Source organism: Corvus cornix, chromosome 17 (genome assembly GCF_000738735.6).
Source record: "Corvus cornix cornix isolate S_Up_H32 chromosome 17, ASM73873v5, whole genome shotgun sequence".
NCBI lineage: Eukaryota > Metazoa > Chordata > Aves > Passeriformes > Corvidae > Corvus > Corvus cornix.
The window spans coordinates 10,418,299-10,438,515 of NC_046346.1; the positions used below are offsets into that span (position 1 = coordinate 10,418,299).

General features: G+C 49.3%; 1 protein-coding gene across 6 annotated transcripts in view; it reads left to right on the forward strand.

The window, feature by feature from the left end:
• EXD3 (exonuclease 3'-5' domain containing 3) overlaps window positions 1-20,217 on the forward strand; it is a 213,287-nt gene that overhangs the window by 32,397 nt on the left and 160,673 nt on the right. For all 6 annotated transcript variants that reach the window (XM_039561847.1, XM_039561844.1, XM_039561848.1 and 3 more), the window contains exon 3: window positions 11,218-11,329. In XM_039561847.1, the coding sequence (XP_039417781.1) occupies window positions 11,293-11,329 (37 nt within the window). In that variant the 5' untranslated portion in view covers window positions 11,218-11,292. The remainder of the gene's footprint in view (window positions 1-11,217; window positions 11,330-20,217) is intronic.

A 20,217-nucleotide genomic window follows, 5' to 3' on the forward strand; every position in this document is an offset into this window, starting at 1 on the left:
GTTGCTGTGAGCTGAGCACAGTATCTGGGGCTGGAGCCATCCCTGGGCATGGGACTTGCTGAGCTTCCAGCAGCTGAAGAACAGCTTTTGCTGCTGTAGCTGTGCAGATGTGAGAGCAAGCCTGGTGCCATCTGACCAAAGCTTTGGTGTTTGCAGACTCTTTCTTCCCCGGGCCAAGTCAAAGGAGGGCACTGGAAGTGCTTGGGGCTGAGCATCGTTTGCCGTTGTAGATCAATACAGTTCTAACTGTCAGTTCTGTCCAGGAATCACTTCTTCTCCCCCCCGATTGTTTGCCCAGCTCTGCTGTGGCCGGGGACTCTCCGATGGCACAGGATCAGATGGATTGTTGGAGCGTCTGAGGCGTTATTGTCCTGAGCTTGGCTTCTGATGCTGCGTGCGGCCGCGAGCGGGAGGAATGACAGATGAGCCGAGGCTTCCCGGCAGGCGGGCAGCGCATCCCCCAGCTGTTTGGAAGAATTGAGGGAGAGAAAAAGGAGAAAGGCAGATTATCCCATTATGTTTACAGGGCATCGGTCACACAAACAATGACTGTCCTCTTTGACAAGAGGATTGTTTAATTAGTTAAGGGTTTGATAAAGAGATGACTGAACATACAGTGCTCTGAAGGCATCTGCCTTTTAGTACAGCAGGCACGTCCTCCCTGCGAGCCCTGGGCTTCTCCTTTCTCCCGAGGAGCGCCGGAGGTCTCCAGAGCTCTGTTCCAAGTCTCAGAGCTGCTTACTTTGAGCATATTAAATTGAGTTTCTGTTATCTGAGAAGCAGAATTATAATTTAGCTGCCTGTGAACTAGTTCTGAGCATTCAGAAAGAGGGAGGCAGTGTGAGTTATACTTGGAAGCACATATTTTGTCATGGGTGTATTCTGGTATTACTAGTCCTCTTATCTGTTGTAGCTTTTCCCTTGCTCCTTTCTTCTTAATTTTTAATCTGTGACAAGCGTTGCCAGGTTAAATTCCACAGACTCTGAACTGAACCAGAAGGAGAATCTGTGTAAAGAGGTAATTAATTAAGCCTATGTCAGTATGAAGCAGTGGAATTCCAAGTGTGTGTTGCAGTGGCTGTAGGTACCGTGTTACACTGGCTTCACCTTCCTTCTGAATTTGACCGTAAAATCCAATTTGAAAGACAGAAGTAATGAGTAGAGAGTGGATTTAAGTAGTACATTGCAGTGTTGGTGTTAGCATTGATTCTAGTCTGTGTAACTCCTCAAAAGCAAGGAGTATACAGAATTTAAATCCATATTCAGTACTTCAGAAACTGTTCCAGCTCAGCCATGAAATATTTATGTTTAACATCCTGCTGAACTTGCAATGGTTTGCTTGGGTTTAAATTGGCATCTGCCTTTGTACCTTAATACTGACAAATAATTACACATAACGCATCCTGGGTAATAAGAAATAATGTTGTAGAAAATGCAATTTTTTAAATACAGGCTACCTAAAATGTTCTGTTGCTGTATCTTACTTTTAAGCCAACATTAGAAACCACTTACTGTTTGTATTTTTTTTTAAGGTTTAAGCCTCCTGTTGTTTTTTTTTTCTTGGAGACTCTTCACGCTGCGTAGTGTTCTGTGGGCCCAGCAGAAATCCTGCTGCTCTGTCAGAGCGTGTGTCATCAGCTGTTTGACCACAGCCAGAGAGGGGCTGGAGGAAGCGTTTTGAATTCACAGGGGGGTTGTGCATCAGGATTAACTGTCCAGCGTTGGGGACAAACTGTCGCTGTGGCTTCCAGTTATTGATCTGGCCGTGCAAGCTTCTTCTTTGTGTGCTGAGTGGGCTGAGTGGGGAGGCTGTGCCGTGTGTCAGCACCCTGCCTGCTCCAGGCAGGGGCAGCAATGCCCTCGGCATCCCCAGCAGCAGGGACAGTGATGGAGCTGATGGAAGCCAAGGGCAGAATTCCTCCCTCTCAGACACCGGGATTTGTTCTCTTAGTGCTCTTAGTGCTCCTGTCTTAGAGGGCTGCAAGTGTGTCCCAACTCTCAATAAATAATCTGTATAAAATAAGCCTTTCTCCAGGTTAATTAAAATGTACAAACAGAGCTGCAGTCCAGAATTGCAGAGATGTTGTCAGGGCACAGACACTGCTCTTGGGGGCTCTTTCTGCTCATTCTTTATCCCTCAGTGTGGGGCTTTATGCCGAGTGCCTCAGGGGAGCTGAGCAGGGACTTTACAGCTGACCCCTGCCACTTGCAAATCTCATGGAAGTTTCTGGAGTCCCACGTTGGTGCCCCACTTGTTACCCGGAGAGGTTATGGGCTCCCCATGCCTGGAAGTGTCCAAGGCCAGGTTGGACGGGGCTTGGAGCAGCCTGGGACAGTGGAAGGTGGCAGGGGGTGGAACGAGATGAGCTTTTCAGCCCCTGCAGTTTCTGGTAGGCATCTGCAGACTCCGAGTGGGGAGTGAGGCAGGAGAGAACCACAGGGTGAGATCTCTCTCCAGTGGTTGCTTTGATCAAGTGAGGACTTGTGTCCTTGTGCTTTAGAGCAGAGGTGCTCATGGCTTTGTGGCAGAGCAGTGCAGACACAAACTATCCTGATGCAGCTGACTTGCTACACTGTGAACAAGCGAATTAGATTAGAGCATCCCGGGGCAGACGTAGCATTTCATGTCCAAATGCAAAGGGGAGGAATCCCAGTCTTTCCAGCGGTTGCCCACAGTTTTGCTGTTTCACTTTGAATTTGTTGCCAGTTGTTCAGATGCCAAATGATTTGGCAGACAAAAATCAGATATCCCTGCCCATGCCTGAAGGAGAATAATATGTTGGTTCTAACATTTGTATTATTTTATGGGTCGATTCATCACTACTTAAAGGTTTTTCAAAAGGTGGTTAAAACTATGCATAAACTGTAGCACTTTCCGAAAAATTAGAGCATTATTATTGCAACTGTAACTATGGCTAATAAATCATAGTGAGAAAACACATGCCTTTCAGGTTAATAATGTTGTTTATGGGTACAGAACAGTCCAAAAGCTGGGTAAGGCTGCCTTTTTCTCAACTTCTGAAGACAGTGGTGGAGACGTCTGTAGCTGCTGAGATCTCCTGATCTGAGCAGATGTTTCACAGTGACTGTGCATGTCGCTGCTCAAAACACTTGTGAAAATTAACCTGAGCCTTTGAACTGGGGAGCTCTGTTCCCCAGTCTGACCCAGGTGTTGGGGCTGAGGCAGGAGGAGGCTGCAGGGTAAAGCCTTTGCTTGTGCATCATAAGGAGAACCAAAGGGCGAGGAGGAGGCTGCTGGCCACCCATCTTCCAAACATGTGGAAAAACCTGGCTCCCTACCCAGGAGTTTCAGGAGTGGTTTCTCTGTGCTGGCCTTCCACGAGTGCTGCCAGGAGAACAAAACTGCAGCTTCAGGACTCTCCTTATGTACAGTATCATCTTCTACAAACTTGATTACAACCCAACATCCCTTGTAAAAGCCATTTATGCCACCAGAGATGACCTTATTAATCCCACTGGTGGCTTAATCAATCACTGCATTCAGAGCCTGCTTCCCTACCTCTTTACCTCCTGAATAAGCTTGGAGAGGATCTCTAGATCTGGGCTTAGAAGGTCTCTAAGCTTATTCAGGATGTAAAGCATGAGGAACAACTACCCATGAAGTAGTTTTGAAACCAATTTATTATCAGGCATGGTGGAGATAATACTGACATGGCTTGGGAAGAGATAAAAAAATCAGTGCACAGTGTGTGGTGAATAATGTGACTTGGCTTTGTCCTGACCTTGTGGGATGTGGCACTATTCCTGTACTCCAGCAGAATGTTGTTTCTCTTGCTGGAGGTGTGAGTGTGAGGAGGTGTGCGAGGAGAGTGTGGTGCAGTTACTGGCTTCATGCTTGACAAAGACTTAATTGAATTTGATAAGCAGCTTTAATTGACCTTGAGGTCATCTGGTGATGACAGTGAAATGAAACTTGTTCAGGAAGAACCAGGGGAAACAAGGACATTGCATGGATGTCAGTCCCTTGGGTGTCAGTCCCTCAGGTGCCAGCGGGTGGGATTGCCCAGGGTGCAGAGGGTGGGGAAACAAAGCCCCCAGTGCATTATAAGGCACGATCTTATAACGAGAGCTACTGGTCAAGGTCTCAGACCGGCAATCAGTCATCCCTTAATTTATATTCCAAGTAGCACTCAGGATCTTCAGCCACAACAAAGCCATGTTCAGCCATCACCAGATGTTGCAGCTGATCTGGGCTGCAGCTCCTGCCTCTCCACCCTCCCTGTCCTCCAGCATTCCTCTCCTTGCTGCCATGAACAACGAGGATACTCCCTGCAGGACAGGGGAGGACTCACAGGCAATGATGTGGGCAAAAGTCAAACAGAAATGAAATAAGAGACAAAACTTACTAAAACAAGTAGCTGGTCGTTGTTGACACAGAGTATCAGATCTTGGGGAGCAAAAACTGTGAAGGAAATCTGAGTTAAACATGAAAAGAACCTGGAAATGAAAATGCCAATAGCTTGTGGAACTTCTCAATTCTGGCAAGGTTTCCAAGGCGTAATAGCAGTGTCTCTGGGAGAAGCAAAGGAGCTGCCCGTGCCCCTGAGGGTGGCCTGGGACCTGTGCAGGCTGCAGGGCCGCTGGCTCCGCTCCGGCTGCTGAGGAACTCCCGGCCAGGGCGGAAGATGAGGAGCTGCAGACAGTGGGGATCTGAGGGATTTGCTAGTAACAGGGAAAACAGAGGAAATGGTGATTTGAGAGGAAATCCTTGGATTATTCTGCTTTGATTCATGGTTAGACATGGTCCGGAGTGAAAGTGATCGAGGAGAAAACCACGCAGTGGAGCTTCAGCTCCTGTGAGTGAATGGAAAGGGAGATCAGGGAGAGAAGCGGATCAGGATGGAAAAAATTTAGCAGATTTCTAAAATTACTCATTCATCCTATACAGGCTTTTTATTTCTACATCTACATCTGGAGGTATTCAAGCAAAACCCTGGGGAGAAGGAAAGCTTCAACACTATTGCAAATAAATAGAAAGAAGAAGGGGGAAAAAAAGGTACTTTGATCAAAGACAAACCTTCCTCCCTCCCTTCTGCTGTAAATGCCACAATTCATGAAATTCTCTCTGTTTCATCTGGGAATTTGCTGGAGTGTGTGTCAGTCAGGAGGTGATTGCATTTAGTGCACTTGGCCAACACAGCTGTACCCCCAAAACTGTGCAGTGGGGATGTGGCTGCAGAGTGTCTCTGGGTGCTCCCTGGGGACAACCTCCAAGGTGTGGGACTTGGCCAGAGGTGAGCTCAGCCCGGGTCCCTGTGTCACTGCTCTGCCCCTGCCCAGCAGCTGCACTCAGACATTCTGCCCTGCTGTGTGTTAGAGCTCCAGCCCAGAGCCCAGTGGTTTTGTACAAATCCTTTCACCCCCTGTTCTCATTTATGTGTCAGAACTGCGAGCCGAGGCCTCGGGCGGGCGGGCACGCACCCAGCCAGCTGTGCTGTCCTGGCAGGGCAAGGTAGGACAAACATCTGGCAACAGCAGGGGCTGCAGCTGCCATGGCCACGGCTGCCAGAGCCTGTCCAGCCAAGCCTTTTAGAAGTGTCAGACTCTGGAGGATGCTTCATGCTTTAAAAAAAAAGTGAATATTTAATGAGAGATAATAAAGCTTCCTCAGTGATCCAGGAGGAGACGTTCAAACACTCCATCAGAGAGCACTGGACAGCTGTTGGTAATACTGGCTTAACACTACTGCCTAAACTTGGAATTCAAGTGCTGGGGAGCAGTCAGAGTGCCTGAAGGACTCACACTGACGCAGCCCTGGCTCTGTTTGGGGAAGTGCTGAAGTCCTGTATTGAGTCCCCAGCGGTGTTGTGCTCACAAAGCTGTTCTAGGACGGGAAAAAAGCAAGCCAAGTAAGCTCTTCTAATGTGAGAGAGCTCAAGAGAGACTGAGTTGTCAGCATTCAAAGTAACTGCTGGATCTCCTTGTAAGAAGGATTTACGTGTCACTATTACAATCACCCTGATTATTTAGTCCCATGACACTTTAAAGTTTTTCAAATTTTTCTATATTATAGTGGTTTTCAGTAGTGGCCAAAAATTGGAATGAAATTTGTGAAGTGTCTTCAACTGACCTGTTTTTCTGTTTGCTGAGAATTTTTGTTACACTTTGATTCTGGTGGAAATCCTGCATTGCCTATTTCCAAAGTTGTTCCTTGTTTTTTTGGCTTTGTGTTTTAAGGTGCTGGTTTGGAAGTGAAATGATCCTTTGAGATTCTTTCTCCTGAAGTGCAAACCCTTTGGTAGGTTAAGTACAGCCTGCATGGGTTTAAAATAGCTCTGGAAGGTGCCAGTGCAGGTGTCTGTTCTGCCCGTGAGCTCTCCGTGCCTTACCCAGGGTGTGCTGTCACGTCCCCCCAGCCTTCCCTTCACACCAGTAGAGAAGAAGCAAGAATCAGAAAAATGCAGACAATAACAAGGCTGAAAATCAACCTCTGAAGTTAACACAGCCCAGACTATCAGGTTTCTGTTTCACCATTGCCTTTACACGGAGTTTTCTGTTCTTGGTGTTCATTATTCCCCGGGAACCTTCCCGTACAGCACAGCAGGGTCAGGACGCTGTGCCTTGGGTCAGCAGGTTGGGTGTCACTGGTCGCAGTCAGCACCTTGGGGTGTCTGTGTGACACACGGGAGGTTGGACATGTTGGACATGTGACCAAGGTGTGTGTGGTCACCTCCCTGCCCTTCCTCGGTGCCAGGTTGGCCTTGTGGAGGGGGTGGCACAGAGCCCCCCTGCCAGGCACGGCTCCTGTGTGACACGGGTGGCATGGAGAGTGTTGAGGGAATCTTGCATCAGAAGGATGAGACTTCCAGAGATGATTCCCTCAGGTGGCTGAGGGGTCCCCTCCCTGCTACAATCCTTTCAGAAATAAGGGAGAGGATGGATACTGCCTGTGGGGAGCTGGGTAGTGCTGGGAGGTGGAAAGGACGATAAATCCCAGGGGTTTTAGGTAACCCGGGGGGTTTCGGCGACCCCGGAGACAGGAGAGTAGGGCACGTCTCTGTGCGGGCTGTGCGCGGTTCCGGGGCAAACGCAGGGGCGGAAGGGCCGGCTGTGATCAGTGTGATTTGCAGAAATACCTGAGCTAACACACAGAAGACGTGTTCAGCTCCGGGCTGCTCCTGCAGCAAAGGGAGCCCGGCCCCGCGCGGGTTCGTCAGCAGAGGGTGCCAGAGCCCCGCGGCTGCTCCGCGCACCGGGGAACGGCACTGGGGAACGGCACCGGGGAACGGCACCGGGGAGCGCACCTGGGAGCGCACCGGGGAACGGCACCGGGGAACGGCACCGGGGAACGGCACCGGGGAGCGCACCTGGGAGCGCACCGGGGAACGGCACCGGGGAACGGCACCGGGGAACGGCACCGGGGAACGGCACCGGGGAACAGCACCGGGGAGCGCACCTGGGAGCGCACCGGGGAACGGCACCGGGGAACGGCACCGGGGAACGGCACCGGGGAACCGCACCGGGGAGCGCACCGGGGAACGGCACCGGGGAACAGCACATGGGAGCGCACCGGGGAGCTCACCGGGAAGTGGCACCGGGGAGCTCACCTGGGAACGCACCGGGGAACGGCACCGGGAGCGCACCGGGGAGCGCACCGGGGAACAGCGCATGGGAGCGCACCGGGGAACGGCACCGGGGAGCACACCGGGAGCGCACCGGGGAACGGCACCGGGGAGCACACCGGGAGCGCACCGGGGAGCGCACCTGGGAACGGCACCGGGGAGTGGCACTGGGGAGCGCACCTGGGAGGGCACCGGGGAACAGCGCCTGAGCCCGAGCCTACCGAGCCTCCGGGGCTGCGGCACGGCCAGAGCCACCCCAGCATCAGCACGGCCCCGGCAGCGCTGCCCGGAGTCACTCCGGGTGTGCTGGTTGTGTCCAGGGTGCGTTCTCCAAGTGATTGATGGGTAAGAAGAGTGAAATGAGCAGGGAGAGCTGGGTCGTGGAACTCTGCAGGCATGCAGGGAGATACATTCTCCGGTATCCAGGGCTTCCTCCAGGGGTTCGGGTTGTATTTGTGCCCTTGGGGTCACAACAATTTGCTTATTGATGTTAAGAACTTGGACAGGAACTTCCATGAAAAATACATTCCTGTCAAGCCGGTGGGTTTCGCCATGCTGAGGGGATGGCCTTGAAAATCCAGCAGACTTTGACAGACATCTGTTGATGTTTTGTCAGCTGCTTTCCAGTTTTAATGTCCGAGCTAATGAGGCAGAGGGTGTTCTCTGGAGCAGCGTGGCTCTGCTGGCTTCTGCCACGAGTGTTCTGCTTTGAGCCTTCAGCACTTCCAATGAATCTTTTTATGGCACTAATGGTGGAAAATTACTAAATTACTCCCATAAATGATCAAAAGTCAATAATCATTTAATAAAAATTCCATTCAAGTGAAGTGATCTCCTTAGCATAAGCATGAGTCAAATGAATTAATGCAGGAGGCAGGGGTTGTGTCCTGGCCCCTCGGCTTCTGCCAGTGGTCCTGGTGGTGCTGAGCAGCCCTGTCCCAGTGGGAGCTCGTGGAGCCCCACTGGGTTCAGGGCCCTGGAGGAGGGGAGGAAGCCTGGGGCTTTTCACACAGGCCCGGCATTGTGGCAGGCACTGGCTGAATGATGCCTGGTTTGAATTTTCTTTTTTACTCTTTGTCAGTGGTTTTTTTCTATATCCTTATCACAGCAAAGTGAAGTTTATATTTCTGAGTAGTTAAAGATTTATGTGATAAAGGGAAGTCTGTAAAAATAGGTGGAACTGCTATTTGCATTTCAATCTGAGGTGCAGAGAGGCTGCAGCCTCTTCATCACTTCTGCCCACTTTGAAAGAACATGTGCCTCAGATGTGGCTGGTGAAAGGGCTCGGGAGGCAGGTCATTTGTGACACACTGCAGTCCGAGATGCCAGAATTTAAGGACACGTTTTGAGTGGTGTAGCTTAGCTGGGGCATTGTGAAGAATGCAGTGCTGGGTTTGTGGCTGACGGGAGCTAAATTGAAGCTAAATTGGGTTTGAGAATCCAAAGTCTGTAAAAGTCAATGAAAAGACACCCATTGTCCTTTGCTATGTGTGCCTGTATGTTCTTTAACACCAAAGCAATAAAAGGCAGGTTATAAAAATGTGAAATAGGCTTCAAAATCCCCATATGGAGAGGCCTACAAATAACACTGCTTTGTAGTGTTTGTTTTCTCGTTTCTAAAGATTTAAGTTACTCTCACTTCACATTTTCAAGCCTTTTCCATACCCAAGCGGAATAGAAACCTCCTTTTTTGTTTTGGGGACATTTTCTGAGGAGAGATAAGATTTTTTACACAGTCACTTCACCACATTTCTGGGCGTTAAGGAAAGCACCAGCTCAGGCAGAGCTTGAGATACCAACACAGAGCTGATCCCATGGAGGGTTAACAGACTGTCAGGAGGGAGACTTCCTGCTTTTCCTATCGTGGGTCAGGAGCCCCTTGTTCACTCCAGCCCAGCAATGGCCCTGCTTGAACTGAAATCACTCAGAAGGAAACCAGTGGCTCCCAGTTCCCTGTCTGGTGGTGGCTGTGGCCTCAGCTGTTTCTGAGGAGGCAGAATGAGAGCTCTGTTCACACCATCCCCATCCACCTGAGGGTTGCTTTGCCCCTGGCAGGGGCAGAGCTGTGAGCTGCAGGCAGGGCAGGTGTCAGACACTGTGCATCCGTCCATCCATCCATCCATCCATCCATCCATCCATCCATCCATCCATCCCTCAGGTCCTGCTGGAATTCCCATACAATGACATTTAAAAGGACTGTCCTGAGATCAGTCCAAGCTCTGCCATCTGCCCCAGCCTGTGTTTGTTGGTTACTGTGGTGGGGTCTTGTGGGACACAACCTGGAAAGCCACTGCTTGTGAATGGGGAAATTCTTCCCCTTTGCCCAACTGCTGAGCAGAGCCAAATTCTTCAGAGTCCTGGACCATGAATTTGCCATTTCAGTGGGTTTGTGTTTTTCGACAGATCATGTATGAATTACAGCCCTTTTTGTTTTCTAGGAGACCAGCAGGGTAAACTATGTTTAAACATATTTGTTCCATTTTTGGTATGTTCCCCTCACACACACCCTGCTTTTTTTTTATTTTGGGGCTAAAGACCTTAAAGAAAGTGAGAGCCCTTTTCTTGCACAACATGGTGAGGTTAATTCTGACCCTCTGGATCATATCCACAGCTGCTGGCACTTGGTAGCTTTGCTACCAAAGGTGACCTTCCCAGTGCCTGCTGAGAATCCAAAGCTTTTGAATGGCCCTGAGCGATGTACACCTCGTGCTAAACGTGGGGAGAGACTTCCAGAGTCACGGATCATCTGTGGAGAGCAGGAGGCTGTTCCTGGGAGGCCATCTGGATGCACTGCTCGTTCTGTGTCATGTCCTGCTCCGTGGTGCCTCACTTCCACTGCTCCACAACAATCCCAAGGTGCTGCTGTGCCTCCAGCCAGTACAGGGGCTTTAATCACTTGTTGTTATTGCCTCTCTGTTTGTGTTTTTCTAAGCATTTGTGTTCCACCAGCACACTCAGAGTGAGTGCTCTCGAGGGGGAATTTCCTTCCTGATAAACAATCCTGCAGTGATTCAGCAGGAAGGATGTGGTGGTTAAGGCACTGGACTGGGATTTGGGAGACATGGGTTCTGTTCCCAACTCTACCACAGTCAAGATGTGATGAGGAGTGGAAGGGCAAGCAAACAAAGAGGAGGAGTTGTGTAGCTGTGGCAAAAACATGCTTTCACATGGCCTGTTTGTCCAGTTTGGGGTTAGGTAGGTCTGGGGTTTGCGTAGAATCACAGAACCATAGAATCTGCGGAGCTGGAAAGGACCTCAGGATCATCGAGTCCAACTCTTCACCCTGTGCAGTTTTGTTTGGCTACTCAAGTGAACAGCATCAGGGACTCCTGTTTGTGCAAGTCCGAAACTCAGCCTGTTCCAGGAACCCAGCTGTGCTTTAACATGTTGTTTCACTTTCCATGGGGTCTCAGATGCCACTTTCCAGTGTTTCTTGTTGATTTGATTCAGTTTCCCATTGCATTCTCTGATATTCAGGCACGTGTCCTATGGCTCCTACACCAGGCTGTACATGCATGTAGGTTCTCCACTCTCCTGATAAATTCGAGGACAATCGACCACACACAAGATACTCCCTTTCTCACACAGGGTGAAGTTGCTGCAGTTTGACAGTAACTCTACATTTTCTTTGCAGAAGGAAGAGCTTGGGCTGCATCTCTGAGTTAGAGCTCCAGCCTCAGCATCCTGACCTGGTGCGACCTTTGGGAGGATGAATCAGGACAGTTACTCAAGCGATCAGCCCACGGGTGAGTTTTCATTCAGTGTGATTTGCTTTTCATTTATTTTCTTACTGCTATTGGGGGAGAATGCTGGGTCACAAATAAAGCAAAATGTGTGAATCAATGCTAAATTGCATGCCATGAAGATTATTGGATCTTTGAGGTTTCCTGCCCACATCTGGATATCAGGATTCTTAGAATTCTAATCCAAGTTAAAAATTTTTCTAGCAATTTTTTTATAAGTTCTCACCAGTTCAGAAGAACACAGGGGTTTTATTCCTGTGTTACACAACTCATTCTGCTTTTTGCCGTAACTTCGTTTTGTCATGAATTGCTTTGGTAAGTGGTTACCCTTTGCAGTAAGGGAAGATGTGCACACACCACTGTCAGGTATGTCCCATCCAATCTGAGTGTCAGGGTCCCTGCTGGAGAGATTGGATGGACAGGAATTTGTTACTTGTGGCTCAGACCTGCCATAAATTTCCCCTCTTCTTCCATCCCCATCTTTGGCTGTTGGAATTCAGCCTCACCGAGTGCTGCTGGCAGTGTGTGCGGGGAGAGGCGGATGCCAGGGGCTGTGCCTGTGGCCTCCCAGCTCTGCTCAGCCTGGGCTTTTTTGGAAGTGTCAAGGGGCATTCTTAGCTCTGACGTGAGGGCTATTTTTTGACAGTTCCCATTGTTCCCCACTCTTTGTTCATGGGTGAGGTCTTTTTGTCTGAGGCCTTTGTCAGAAATAGAGGCTGTTAGGAGAGCTGTCTGCTCACAGGTTTGGGGAGTTTTCTTTTGTTGTCAAGAGTCCTGAGAATTTCTTCCTCCCTTTTTCAGACTCTATTGGGCAAACTTGCCCAGACAAATGAGGGGATTGCTGGGATCTCCCCTCGCTGGTCCAGGGTCCTCGGAGCCACTACCCGTGTGCCCTGCTCTGGCTGTCCCAGGCCACAGAGCTGGGGCAGAGCAATCTGGGGTTCTGAACACCTGCCTACACTAAAGCCCTTGTCATTGTCCATGGGTTTGAATCTGGAGCTCAAAAATGGAAAATTTTAGAAAAATTCCTGTGGTAGCATGAAATATCTATTCTCTAATACTCAGCACATACTTTTGTTACTGTGAACAGGTGATGATGACACATCAGGATGTCATGGAGATTCACGAATCATCCACAGAAGGACCTAGAGGCTGGGTTTTGGGAAAAAGACATTCAAGTCTCTATAACGCATCGTGGGTGCTCATGAGAAATGTGTGGTCAGAATATTCATAGATTGCTCATTGCAGCCTTATTTTTTGTAGGTGTAATAAATGTTGTGGTTTGAGTTTAGATCCGCTCTCTCAAACAGGCACAGGAACGAAGCTGTCCAGAGGGACACATTTTCAATGTACCACTCATGTACATTTTACACCTCCTGTTGAAGTGCTTAGTCCTGGTTGCTCTTGGAGTCAAGTCCTGGGTTAGACAGGTGTGATCCCTGGTGATGTATATCCTGGCTGAAGATAGGGACCTTCCAGCCTGGACCTCCATTTGTTCAGCTTCCAGCACCACCTATTGAGTTTTACATTGTTGGTTCATTTCATTCTCTGAGCTGCCACTGGAGCTATACTTAGAGAGGAAGGATATTATAATCTTGTGAAAGATTAAAATATTGTTACTGTAATCCAGCTGGAAGGGGAGCACTTTTCTCAGGGTAAGAGACAGCCAAGGCTTTTCCCATTCTGTCCTCCCCTTGTATGCAGGAAGGAAGTGCTGGCAAAGGCCCCCTCAGCTTCCTGTCGGTTCGGGAGCGCATTTCCAGACACAGCCCTCTGCACCATCCATCACCCAGCCTGGCCAAACAATCGCAGCAGCGCCAGGGAAAAACACCCGCCTGGGATAAACACTGGGAGCAGAGCCTGGGAGCAGAGCCTGGGAGCCCAGCACGAGCCAGCCTCTCTGGGGCTGGGCCTGGCAGCAGGCACTGCACATTTGCTGCCCTTCCCTTTATCATTAAGTATCTTAATAATCAAAGCTCCCCTTTCGAAGAAGCATCTTAACAAATGAAGAAGGGAGGGAAAGAGGAAAAGGGCTGATGTTTGCAGAGGAGCTGCTGTGCTGGCAGGTGCTGGGGATGCTCTGGGGTGCAGAGCACCCGGGGGATGTGTGGGTCACTGTGGGTGCTGGATGGAGGCCGAGCTTTCTCTCAGCTCTTCAGGCAGTGCTGAGGCAAAGCCACCTGTGAGGCCTTAAAGAAGGAGGAACCAAGTAGGGTGGAGGCCTCACCTTTGACTGGATCACCTTTGCTGAACAGGATTCTCTCCAAGAAGAGGCTCAGAACTGAAATGGGATCTTTTTCCCTGTATCACTGCTTTTGTTTAAATGCTGCATTACAATATTTAGGTCATATTTTCAGATCTATCTGCCCTGTAACCTGTTTTTAACCATTCCTTAAACCAACTATTTGGGTTTGTATTTTTCAGTATGATTTTAGTATCCTCACAAACCTTGAGCTGGGAATTCCTCCTTACAACTGCCTGAAGGGAGGTTGTAGTGAGGTGGTGGTTTGGTCTCTTTTGCCATGTCCCAGGCAACAGGATGAAAGGAAAAGGCCTTAGTTGCAACACGGGAGGTTCAGATTAGATATTAGAAAATTTTTTTTTCACTAAAAGAGTGGTCAGGCTCTGTGCTGACTACCTGCAGGAGCACCTCCTCTTCCCAGCCAGATGTGCCTTTCTGGGGTTCTTTCATTCCTTCTCCTCTGTTTCACATTTTTATTGTCCTTTGTCTGGGCTTGCAGCAGGCATGGGGTGCGCAGTAAGCTCCTTTAATGCCTTTACAACACTCTACAGTTCAGAACTATTTTTTTATTTAAGGTCTTTACAGAAACAGGATTATGGAACCCTCATTTAAAAGCTGAACACATTTCTGCAGTGCTAACAATTATTTTTAAATCTATCAGAAATGCACGTAAGCAACAGCAATTGAAAAAAGTAAAGAAGGTAAGGAGTTACTGGGGATGGGATGGATAGTAAACAGCAGTCCTGGTGGCATGGTTATGAAAACATTAACCCCAAAAATTTACCTATCTGGCCTAGAGCTAGACAACAGCAGGTTTCCCCATGCTCAGTGCTGGGTGTAGATGTTGAAGTTGTCAACTTTAAAAGAAAAAAGCAAAGCTCAGCAACCTGGTTTCAGGTCCTGCTGCAGCCCCCAGTCCCCAGGCTGTTGGTGGCATTTGGCACTCTCATTTCCCTGTTTGGGAGAGTGTTACTGTTCCCCTTTGAGAAGCTGTGTGACCATACACGGGGCAGTGCTCACGTTAGCAGTGTGCAACATTTTTAAATTTCCTTCTAGAAAATAATTGATTGTGTTTGCTTGTCCTGGGCATCCTCTTTGCAAGGAGACGCCACTCGAGTGGTCACGGGTGTGATTCTGCTCAGGTTCTCCATGCGCTGATCTCGTCGTTACTTCATTAATCTAATTATGCACTGTGACAGCAACAGGTTAAAGAAGAGACAGGACTGTGATTAGTTGGCAGTGTCCCATTAAGTCCAAGAATGGCAGCTGGAGATGAACCCACGAGCAATGAGAGGAACGTGGGACACTGGAACAGGACCGGATCTGCTGGGGGCGCTGGGAGAGGCTGCGGGCACCAAGGTGTTTGTGTTAGGACACTGGGCTGGGAGGACTCAAGGAAGGGAGAGCAGGCAGGGACTGCCAGCCTGTCCTGACACGTGGCTATCACAGTTCATGGCTCAAGAGAAGTCCTTGGGACTGCCAAAGTCTTGGAAAAGACAAAGAAATGGGGTTGTGATAGTAAGTGCTGTTTGCCCAGGGATACAGAAACACCATGTGCCTGGGAAGAATGATGTTTAGATTGGAGATGTGGTCATACAGCAGAAACTGAGGGATAATGAAGGAATTTTCCAGGAATCGCCTGCTGGTCTCTACATTCCTCTTTGCAAAAAGGCATGGAGTATAACAGCTGCTTCCACCCACTCTGGTTCTTTCACATAAATCTAGTGAAGAAAAGGGTCAAGTTAAATTCAACTGTCCCAAACACCTTCCCAAGCCCTAGTAAGGCTCAGGTAACAAGCCTTGGTGGAAGAACATCCTGTGAAATCGAACAAGCCCTCGTTAGGAGAGAGACAGGAGGTGACACTGTCCTGCAGCCCAGGACCACGGTGCTGCCACTGGGTGCCTGGTACCACTCAGTACCCTGGGAGGCTGCAGGGTCCCTGTGTCCTTCTTGTCCTGCTGCACAGCCCTGGCTGCCTGGGCAGATGTGGGCTGTGCTCTGGGGAGCAGGGCTGCCTGCAGCGCGTAGCCACAGCTCTCCAGCCCAGGTGTTTGGGAGCACAACCCTCCCCATGTGTCTCCAGGAGGGAGGGACGGCTCTGCTGCGGCAGGGACTGGTTTGTGTGGCAGCGGGAACTGGGAGCAGTGGAAACGTCCTGCTCGGAGGCTGCAGCAGGGTTTGCTGTGTGTGATTGTGCCTTCTTTTAAATTATACTATTTTGCAAGCACTTCCTTCCTGCATTTCTCAGAAGGAGGGAGGGGTGTGTGCAAAGAATGTTGAACTGCCTTTGACGGAGGAGGAAAACTGAAGAAAACAAGAGATGCAATCCTAACTACTGACCTTTTACTTGAGCTTGGTGATGTTTTTCAGCGGCAGAGCCTCTGGGGAGTAACAGCATCCTCCTTGCTATTGTGCTGCCTGCCCAAAAAGGGGGCTAAAGTTCAGCTTTTATGATGTTCTCACTCTGGGCTTGTGGGAAAAAGGCCACATTCCCTTTCTTAGGTCATACGAGTGCAAGAGATGACAGAGTCCTACAGTCTAACCCCAGGGCAGGAGGCCAGTGCAGAATGGGACTGGGATAGACAGCTTGGTAAATATGCCACCAGCTTTTTCTCCTTATGGGGAGTCACAGCAGGTGGGAGGGTAATTTACATTGTTAAATTAAAAGGCACTGATTTATTTTATGTTGGCGTGTTATTGTTCTATAAGAGCACACGAGTTGCCATTACTTGTGATGGACTCTTGCACTTTTTTATTAAATCCTCCTTTTCCACTTTGGTCAACAGTTACTGGAAATGAACATTATCTACCAGGACAAAAACAAGAGGCAAATAAGCATAAAATAAAATCCCAACCTCCTTCCCAGTAAACCAGAGGTTTTCAGGGGACCCTCCATAGTTTTGAGGACTGGGATTATTGCAGTGGATGTTCTCCAATGGTGCTCCTTGGCCCTCAGACTGTTTATTGCCTGTACCTGGAGGCTAGAGAGACACTGGTCCCTTTGCTCACGGGCCCTGATCAGGCTCTGTGTCTCTGAGCTGCCACCTGCTCTCACTATCCCCCTTCCCCCAGCAACATCTGGTGTTTCTCTCCATTGAGGTTTCCTTCAGCCTTGCTGAGGTGTTGTTCAACAGACACTGAGCTGGTGTTTCCCCATGGCATGATCCTGGCTGTGCCGTGCTTTCTGAAGCACAGAGTCTGGGAGCAGAGGAGGTGCTTATGCCTGGAAAGGCTGCCTTTCGTAAGGATACATTCTGTTCTAAAATTACAGATACTGTTTTAAAGTTGCTGTAAGTCATACTGTTTAAAAAACAAATCTGGATGATGCTGACATCCACCTGTGCGTTGACATCCTTGGCAGTGCTGATGGCTCTGCTCCAGGGGCTCAGGGAGGTGCCCATTTCACAGAGCTGGAGGCTTTGGCTCTGCACATCGTTCATTTAACCTTACTTAATTTTGGCTAATCTGAGAACGGATCTCTTTTCCTTTTCTGCTGGATGCACTTTGCACTGAGCTATACAGATACTGGGAGGGAGAAGAACTTGTCTAAATTGTTTGACTTTCCTTGGGAAAAAAGAAATGGAGATTTATTACCAGTTCTCCCTCCCCAGGGCTCTCCCTCAGCAAAGCCCTGCTTCGGTGGCAGAAGTTTGCAGCGAGCTATCGGCGATTCAGCATGACAAAAGTTCGCACAGTTCAGAGCTCTCATGATTACAGAGGAGCTTTTCTTGGGATTTTTAAAATGTCCTAGACACAATTAAAAGAATTTCTCAGCAAGGAGGGTGCAATCTGGGGACTCTCCAGCAGATGTAATCACTCAAGGAAAACTTTGTTTGGCTTGGCTGGGCCCTGCCTTCGTTCCGTGCTCTTTCATCCCGCCACCAGGCTTTGTCTCTCAGTCTTTGCAGTGTCTCTCTGTCTGTCTTTCCCTCTTTCCATCTGCCCCACATTCCGCTGCAGGCTGAATGGGACAGCCTTAACCTGGCTACTTCCAAGACAAACAGGGAGTCCGATGGAAAAAGGGGGGCCCTTGGCTGTCAGGAGGCTCCGCAGTCACTCACTTCCTAGAATTAAAGGCTGGGAGTTGATCTGTAAGCCAGCCAAGCCAGAGACAATGATTGGGTTCCCATTTTGTTCCTTTGATACTGTCTTAAATATGTGCAATGGCTGGGAAAACAAAATTTACATAAAGTAGAAATCCACTTTCTCATACAGATCTGTCCTGCCCTGGGTCCCCCAGTGTGGATGACACCGGTGGCAAAGCTCATCTGTTGTGTGTTACAGGGCTAGGGAAACCAGGCCTGTTCTTAGAGAACCAAGCTGGGACAGTTCCTGGCTGTGATGGGATAGTTTTGGTAGCCACAAGAAGATGGGACCAGTGCAGCTGGAATTCCGGTGTTGGACTGCATGGTCCTTGTGAGTCACTTCCAGCTCAGGAAATTCTGTGATTCTGGAGATGAACAGGAGAGATGCATTAAAGCCACTGTGACCATGGATCAGCTCCAGTATGTCCAGCCAGACCCTGGTTTCATGCCATGGCTTTGCCCAGCACCTGGACGGGGATATTGCCTGTGCCCACAGATGACAGGGGTGTGAAGGTGCCATCCCCTGCTCCAAAGCCACCCCGGACAATGCTGCTGGGCTTTTTGAACATGAGATTTTCAGCTCTAAACCCCAGAGTGCTTCTGGGCTGTACCAGCTCGTGGTAATTAGAGAGCAGGTAATTAATGACTGTGTGGTTTGTAGGTTCTGTCACTGATGAAGTTGGGATAAGGAGTAGGCAGATTCCCTCTCAGGCACTGAGGGACATTTAAAATGCTGCACAGTGCCTGAGGTTGGGTGGGAGGCCTGAGAAGCGCCTGTGACCTGGTGCTCACGGGCACAGAGCCCTTTAGAGCAGCCTGAGCTCTCTGTGCAGCCCCAGGCTGTGGCAGCCCCCCACTCTCTGTAGCCCACCCCCCCCAGTGGGCCCTGGGCAGGGCTTGGGGTGGCAGATATCACACACTGAGCTGGTTCTGTGCTTTCATTCAGCACTGTAACTCGGTATCACACTCTAAAGAGACTTTCCATTGGTATTCAGGGCTCATATCCCAGCTCCGCACAGTTTCCTGCGGGTTCCAAGGGAAAGGACCTTTCCATGCATAATTTAATCACGTTCAGCACGGCAGCACTGGGATTTTTTTTCCACAGAAAATCTATAACATCTTGTTGGTGAACTCCTATACTTTGAGAACTCGCAGTGCGCTTGCTTATCTCGTTCTCTCAGATAAACACCTCTCAGCATCCTGTTTTTCTTGTGCCATACGAACAGGAAGAGAGCGATTGTTTGAGATGTGCGTCAGTCAGAGCTGGAACCAGGCAGCCCCTTACCCTCCCCATCACCATGGAAACCACCAAATCCCTTCAAACACACTTGTGCTGAGCTGACAGGTATCCTGGCTTTTCCACTTAACCTCCCCAGAGCTATGACTGTAATGTGCAGGACCTCTCAAAAATAGGGTTTTTTATTTTGTCTAGGAGGTGCAGCTATAAATTTTGGAAGCGAACAGCCATCGCTACTTTTGTGCTAAGTAGCAGTGAGCTCTTTTGTTTGGCCATGGATTTGGTGCTGGGAACACTGGAAAGGCTCTGAGGCAGCTCTGTAGTCAGTGGGAGCGTGGTGTGAGGGACTGGGCAAGGTTTTCCCTGAGCCTGTGTGTGATGTTTGCAGCGTGTCCTGGAGATGAGTGGCTTGAGCCAGCCGGCTTTGGGAAAAGCATTTGGCTGTTCTGCAATCACTTAAGGGTGACCTGGAGAGCTTTGTGTGTGGAGGGAACAGATTTAGGATTTGGGAATGATTGGAACTGTTCCTGGCACCTCAGGGTGGGATTTTCAAAAGCAGCAGCAGAAATATGGATGAAGAGCAGATTGTTGGAAGTTTCTGATAATGCTGAGTATCAGTGCTGCTCTAGTGGAAGGTGTCCCTGCCCATGGCAGGGGAGTTGGAATGAGATGATCTTCGAGGGCCCTTCCAACAAACCAGTCTGGGATTCTAGCAGAGATGGCGTTTTAATCTACTGCTCTGAGATGTAGTCAGTCAGAGGAAGGAGAAATTCTTCTAACTTAGGGGTTTAGCCATTGTTTTATTCAACATAAGCAAAGCAGCAATTTCCCTCTGCCTCTGGAGAGCTGGATTCAGCCTGGACAGATGGGTCTCCTCCACTTTGTTTACCCGAGTGAACTTCTCACCATGTCCCCAAGTGCCACATCTGCACCTTTTTTGAACACTTGCAAGGCTGGTGACTCCTCCACTGCCCAGCCCTTTTGGCTCTGTCCAGGGCCTGGCTGGCTGGTCTGCACTGGTGGAGATCAGCCCCATGACCGCCCCACACACTGACCTTGGAAAGGGACAGGCCCTCCCCCATTCAGCATCTGTGATGCTGCTGAAATGCGCTCAAGTGAGGAGCTGGCAGAAGAGAAGGTGGGAATGTCTTTTATACAAGAATCAAACTGTTGTTACTGTTCTCAAAAGAAAGTTGGACGGCTTCAAAATATCTACTACAACTTTTTAGAATTACCAGGTGGGTTTTTTCATATAAAACTACTTAGGACACAGTTAAAGGTTGTTAGGTTTAGAACTTGGGGATTTCCAGAGATGTCTGGAAGCAA